General features: G+C 38.7%; 1 protein-coding gene across 2 annotated transcripts in view; it reads right to left on the bottom strand.

Annotated features, from left to right (window-relative positions):
• Nucleotides 1-7,213, bottom strand: part of rps6ka2 (ribosomal protein S6 kinase, polypeptide 2) — a 59,900-nt gene that overhangs the window by 12,838 nt on the left and 39,849 nt on the right. For both annotated transcript variants that reach the window (XM_016566265.1, XM_016566266.1), the window contains 2 exons: nucleotides 1,986-2,111; nucleotides 1,695-1,784 (listed from right to left, as the gene is read on the bottom strand). In XM_016566265.1, coding sequence (XP_016421751.1) covers nucleotides 1,695-1,784; nucleotides 1,986-2,111 — 216 coding nt within the window. The remainder of the gene's footprint in view (nucleotides 1-1,694; nucleotides 1,785-1,985; nucleotides 2,112-7,213) is intronic.

Below are 7,213 nucleotides of genomic sequence, written 5' to 3'. Positions count from 1 at the left end.
AGCTGGGTCAGTGTGTGTTGTGATTGGTTAGCTGGGTCAGTGTGTGTTGTGATTGGTTAGCTGGGTCAGTGTGTGTTGTGATTGGTTAGCTGGGTCAGTGTGTGTTGTGATTGGTTAGCTGGGTCAGTGTGTGTTGTGATTGGTTAGCTGGGTCAGTGTGTGTTGTGATTGGTTAGCTGGGCCAGTGTGTGTTGTGATTGGCAGCACTCGGCGCCTGGTCTGGAAATGTCATGCCCCTTACCATAGCCACCTGCGAGCTTGAGTGTAAATATTGTGTCAATATCAAATCAATTTGAGCGCGTTAAACCTGGATGATTGTAACCACTCTAAGTTCGTCTGCCTTGGGAAAGCTAGCGTGTCTCCGACATAGTGATAACACTCGTTGCCTTCTCTAGTGCAGCTCGACCAGGTCTCGTCCCATTCGTCGATCTTTGTGATATCACAAATCCCGGAAAATGTGCGTTGTAGTCCAAACGAGTCGTTCGTTGTAGTTTTTGAAAAGTGATTTCTGTTAAATAAAATATCTCCTTTTGAATTGGACTTTGAGCTTTGTAACTTCGCAGATCTTTTTTATGCTCAAACAGCAACATTACAGACTAACTAAAGTTGAAAAAGTGAAAAAGCATAATAGGACCCCTTTAAACATTCTGTTAGTAGGCTGGAGTGTTTGGCAAAATTCTGAATTTGAGAATGAGCTCCTTTTTTCGATCCAAGAATTTAAACGGAATTGACTACAACACACAGGAAGTTAAATTGGAATGACAGGAAGGGAATTTGAAACTGAATTTGAGGAATTTCAACACAACAGAAGAGTTTCATTAGATCATTAGCTATCAGTGCAAATTTTTGTCGTTTTCCATTACAAATATCTAAACATTCCTACCTAATGCATCAAGATACATTTACTTGAGAAGCAAAAAAGTTTTGCTTAAAGCAAGAAAAAAATATCTGCCAATGGGGCAAGAAAAAATAATCGTGTTTTCCCTTTGATTATTTTTCTTGCCCCATTGGCAGATTTTTTTCTTGTTTTAAGCAAAAACTAACAAAATATTGATTAATATTTTCGTAAAACTAGTCATTTTGCTTCTGAAGTAGATTCAAGAATGTTTAGATATTTGTACTAGAAAACTAGTCAAAAAATACTAAGTAAGAAAATTATTTTAATTTGGACTATGTCTATTTATTCCCTGATATGAAGAATACTTTTTTTACTTACTTTTTTTTTTGATTAGGCATTTCTCTAAGCTAAGTTTTGTCCAAGCTTATCACACCAAATTCAGACTTAACTTCATCAAAATGAATACTAACATCTTCTGACTATAATATATTAAGCAAATTAGAGCATTCTAGGAAATTGTCTCTTACTATAGTTCATAAAATGTAAGTTTTAATAAACATATGTATGGGCGAAATAGAAATGTATTATTGAAAACTACACTTTATGAAATTGTAAATAGGAAACCTCTATTACCTAATTTAACATAATTTTATCTTCAAAATAAAATAATAGATCTTTTCTGCCTATTTAGACAGAAAAGTTACGAATAGTTAAAATCCATGAATACAGTTTTGTGTTAATAACTCTAAATACAGATCACAAAATCATGGGCACAGATTAAATAGTCAAAATTTGCATGGCCTAGTAAGGGGTTTCCATTGAACTAAAGTAGCATTTCTTTCAAAGTGTGACTCACATCCTTCAGAGTAATGATGTTTGGGTGCTGGCCGTATCGCAGAAGAATCTCGATCTCTTCAGACGGGTCCTTCTTGGCTCTGTCAATGATCTGAAATGAAGTGGGCTGGTCACAGCGGTGCCTGATAAAGCCTCGACTGACACTGAGTGATGCTGTCCTCTACGGCAGTTCATCAAAATGCTCGTATGAAACCGCCAGTACCTCTGCTGTTCACTAAATAACACTGTGTTTTGTCACACAAAGAGCATTTAATGGAACCCAGTGCTTTCAAAGATTAGATTTCATACTTACTTTGACAGCATACTCCACACTGGTGATTCTGTGGACACAACGTTTGCAGACCGAATACGCTCCAATGCCGATATCCTCCTTCAACTCATAGCCGTCAGTGAAATGAATGTTGTTGCCATGAAGTTGCTGCAATAAAATGTATGCAAGAATATACTGATCATCTATTGGATATTATGAGTGGTAAAATGACAACATTACTTCAACTATGGACATATTCCACTAACTTTCCATTAACAGTCTTCATTTTGAACAGTTGTATCATTAATTGTAATCTAATGCAGTGGCATTCATACTGTAGAAGATGATTTAACCCCAAGCATCTTACAGCACACTCACTGCCCTGACTGTCCTCCAGGAGCAGGCCCAGATTGGCTAATCGGGGGCACCGGGAGGATTCCCGGTGGGCCGGTCTGTTTTTTGGCCGCTAGGGCCAGTGTGTTGTCATGCCACTGGGTTGAAATATGCTGTCCCTAGGCTGCCTGCACTCCCAGCAGCCCCACTCTTTTTATTTATTATTTTCTCACAGCCCATCAGATCAGTTTGGGCGAATGCAACTTATTGATCATGAGCCGAACATTTAGCAAGGAAAACATTCAATCTACCTGAAGGAAGACGTATTTCATTGTTAGTAATGTAAATACATAAAAAAAAACTTTGTGTATTCTTAAACTTGGACCTCATTATATTGACGTACAAATCAAAGCACCAGAAGCAGCCCACACTCTCCAAGTTTTCTTTCATTGAAAAGTATGCATTTTCATTCATTCACAGGCTATATGGTTGAAATAATATTTTAGTTCAAAACTTTAAGTGCCTATATTATAAAAAATGCTTAAAAATATGCTTTATTGACTGATGTTTCATAGACCTTCAGTTGTTATGCTTTCAAATTTCATGCCATTTCTAATTTCACAGTATTTTCACCTAAATTAGCCTATTACACTTGTTGTTGTCAGTCCTGTGTCTTATGTTTTGCTCCCCACGTGTTCCACGACCCAGTTTTCCCTCATGTGCAATTATGTTTATTGCTCCCAGGTGTTTCTCGTCATCCCCTCGTCATGTCATGTGTATTTAAAGTGTTTCCTGTTCTGAGTTCTTTGTCCGGTATTGAATGTCATCATTCCCTGCTACGTGTGTGTTCCTAGTTTCATTGGATGTTCATTAAAGTCTCCTTGTTTGAAGTCTACTCCACGTTCCTCGCTCCGCGCTCCTCACAGTAGCGGTAACGTGACAGAATACCGGACCAGCAAACATGGATAAACGAGCCATGTTCATCGTCTCATGCGAGCCACGACCCGCTCACCTATGCGAGGGCAGTCGTGCCGCTCGCCCTCGCCAGCTCCCTCGATGGAGAGACCCTTGTGACGCTGTTCCGGCTCGGGATCACTTACCATCAGCCAACGGAACTCCCAGACACCACCAACCTCGATTGGAAGGAGGCGGTCATCCGGTGTCTGGAGAGTCTCCGATCCGGAATCCCGCTGCTCACTGTACCACAGTCAAGCCTGCCGGCCGCTCCGTTGTCAAGCCCGCCGGCCGCTCGGAAATCGAGTCCGCCGGCCGCGCCATTCACCCTTAACCAAAGGAGGAGGATGAGGAGGAAAAGACTGTTCTCAGCCCTCATCCTCGCCCCTGAGCCAGCTCCAGTGTCGGCTCCAGCCCCTGAGTCAGCTCCAGTCCCAGAGTTTAGCCCAGTGAGGACTTCTGTCCCCGAGTTTATCCCAGAGAGGGCTCCCGTCCCTTTAGCCCACGGAGGGCTCCTGTTCCCGAGTTTAGCCCAGAGAGGACTCCAGTCCCCAAGTTTAGCCCAGAGATTCCTGTTCTGAGTTCTTTGTCCGGTATTGAATGTCGTCATTCCCCGCTACGTGTGTGTTCCTAGTTCCATTGGATGTTCATTAAAGTCTCCTTGTTTGAAGTCTACTCCACGTTTCATCATTCCTCGCTCTGCACTCCTCACAGTAGCTGTAGCGTGACAGTTGTGAAGTCAAAAATAACATAATTGTACATAAATGGGTTAAGCAAAACCAATGTGATTATTTCTGAGAACTTTTTAACTGCAGGCAGATATAGGCCTACATTATGGTACAGTACAAATATTTGGAACGTCCCTTATTTTCTTAAAGAATAAATACTTATTGTCTACAAGAATACAAGAATAAACACTATTTTCTTAAAGAATCAGAATCACAATTGTCCCTTATTTTCCATTTCTGAAGTTAATTGGCAACCCTAATGATGACGTAATTATCTTTTGACTCCCCTGACAGTGGACACCTTGCTCAAAAAAACAAAAAAACAAACCTCAGTTGTTGGAGATATGCGAGCGAATAATAGATAAAAAAAGTGGGCCCGTCTAAGGCATGAAATTCCAGGGCTGAAAATGAGTCCCACTCCGGCCCTGTCCAGGAGTAACCTGAGGTTAAGTGTCTTGCTCAAGGGCACAATGATGATAATTCACATCTCCCTTCAGGGGTTTGACCATACGACCTTTCACTTACCGGCCCACATCTTTCACCCTGTATACCTGAAAATGACTGAAAATTTCACCATCTGGTGTTCTTTAACAAATAATTTCTTTAACAACTGTTTTTCAAAAAACCTTGACCTTGTTGAATGTTCAGGATTGCATCATTGTTACATTTGCATAATGAACTGTGTTTGGTCCATTTCTTCTTGCATCTATTTAATGGTGAATAGTCACCTTCACACTGCGATCACACGTTATGTGTTGATACTCATGCATAGCTGACAAACAACAAGGCTTGACAATGACAAGGTGACTCTGACGTCCCATTTCATTTACACAGAACCATGCATCATTAAGCTCACGGGTCTGGATATATGCTTTTTTTTTTTTTTTTTGACGTGCATAATAAATTGTGAAATAACTGCATAAAAATAACTGAAATTTAGTGCAGCAAAGATAGTGTACAATGACAAGATAATCAACTTTCGCACCTGAGCTGATCAGTGCTCTAGCAGCACTCAATTTAAAGGAGTCAATAACTTAAATGGCCAATCAAATCAAAGAGAGGTATTAATGTTTACAGCAGCCAAGCACAAATTTCAGCATGATGCTTCAGTTTTAACAGTCAAAAAGTGAAATGTCAAATGTAAGTAAGTAGTTAACATTTAATATTTGACAACTATGTTATGATAGAAATGTTAAACAAACAACAGTAATATCCAGTTATGCGAACCTCTTAACCGTAATATATATATATATATATATATATATATATATATACAGTATATATATATAAACTTAACAAATAACTTGCTAACAATCAATAGCAGCAAATTAGGGGTTTATTGAGGCAAAAGTTGTAGTTAATGGTTTTTTTAATTGCGAGAACTGGACCTTTAAACAAAGTGTGACCAAATTTGCAAAAAGGTCAAGTGCATTACTTAACAATAAATTCTAGTTTTTTAACTATTTTTCTATACTCGTTTCCTCTAATTTTCTTAAATTAAAGTCAAAGATGCAAGTAACCGACAGCATCTTCAGGTAAATGAAACGCCTCCCGAAAACAAAAGCAATTCACGGCACAGGTTTAGAAATTCTCCAGAATTAGCTGCACTCATGCATGTTCATGAGCGCTATCAGAGCAAGTTAATATCGTATGCTCGGCAGATGCCACATCAGATCAGAATGATCTAGACAACAGCACCGCAGAGCAGATATCCGCTCGTGTGCCAGTGCATCCCCGCCAATCAATACATCTCATTCCGGTCACTGCCACCACAGAGCAGTCACTTCAATAAAGCAGCTCTTCAGGTATGAACCATCTGGCAGAATATGTTAAGTTTATGTAACACGGGGCTCTTTTTTCCTCCTCTTTCTTCTTGTTTTGTGCTGTGCAACGCAGCAGTGCTTCCCTGAGTAATCGGTCTGAACTGACTCCGTGTGTACAGCCAGACCAAGGTTAAACGGATACATAAAACAACTTTGGCTTGGCTGACTGCAATATTTCTTATATGTCAGCAACTAGCCCTCAATGTAGCAAAGCATGCATAAGTGAACTATTAGTTTTTTTTCTCACTCACTTGTATCTTGCATCACGAAAGAAAATACATTTGTACATTTTCTGAAGAAATGGGAGGTGATGTTTGCCAGTGCAAAATTTGCTGCCTTGCTATGGTACTTTTACACAGTTGCTAAGGTATTTTGAGTTTTTTTTTTTACTACTTTACTATGCCCTATTTTGAGTCGATTGTCGCTACATGGTTACTATTATAATACTATTAATATATTAAGTATTATGAATGGCTTTTAGATGGTATATAATGTATTTTGAGTGGCTTTTTAGCACGCATGCAGTTGCTAAGTAGTTTGAGTGATTTTTAGCATTTCACTATGCATTTGCAGCATTTCGAGTTGATTTTAGCACATTGCTACATGTGCTAAAGTATTTTAAGTGTTTTTTTGCATATAGCTACGTGGCTGCTAAAGTATTTTGAATGGCTTTTAGTTGGTATACATTTGCTAAGGTATTTTGAGTGGCTTTTAGCATGTCGCGTTGCAGTTGGAAGATATTTTGAGTGACTTTTAGCATTTCACTATGCAGTTGCAGTATTTTGAGTTGATTTTAGCATGTCGCTACTTGCACTAATGTGTTTTAACTGTTTTTTGCATGTTGCTAAGTGGTTGTTTTGAATGGCTTATAGATACTTTAGGTTTGCTATACTTTGAGTGGCTTTTAGCATGTCGGTATGCAGTTATTAAGGTATTGTGAGTGATTTTTAGTATTTCACTTTGCATTCTGCAGTATTTTGTGTTGATTTTAGCATGTTGCTACATATGCTAAGACATTTTAAGTGTTTTTGCATGTCATTATGTGGCTGCTGAAGTATTTTGAATGCCTTTTAGTTGTTATACCTTTGCTAAGGTATTTTGAGTGTTTTTTAGCATGTCACTATGTAGTTGGAAGGTATTTTAAGTGACTTTTAGCATTTCACTATGCAGTTGTGGTATTTTGAGTTGATTTTAGCATGTCTCTACATGCGCTAAGGTATTTAAATTTTTTTTTTTTTGCATGTCACTATGACATTGTAAGTGTTTATTTTTTACTGGTCGCTAATGCATTAGCATTCAAAATTGTTAATTTATTTTGAATGGCTTTCAGTTGTTATACATTTGCTAAGGTATTTTGAGTGTATGGTGAATAGTCACCTTCACACTGCGATCACACGTTATGTGTTGATACTCATGCATAGCTGACAAACAA

This window comes from Sinocyclocheilus rhinocerous, unplaced genomic scaffold, assembly GCF_001515625.1.
Source record: "Sinocyclocheilus rhinocerous isolate Xijiao unplaced genomic scaffold, SAMN03320098_v1.1 scaffold512, whole genome shotgun sequence".
In the NCBI taxonomy this organism is placed as follows: Eukaryota; Metazoa; Chordata; class Actinopteri; order Cypriniformes; family Cyprinidae; genus Sinocyclocheilus; species Sinocyclocheilus rhinocerous.
Note: the sequence above shows the minus strand (reverse complement) of the source record. Positions and strands in the feature narration are given on the sequence as shown.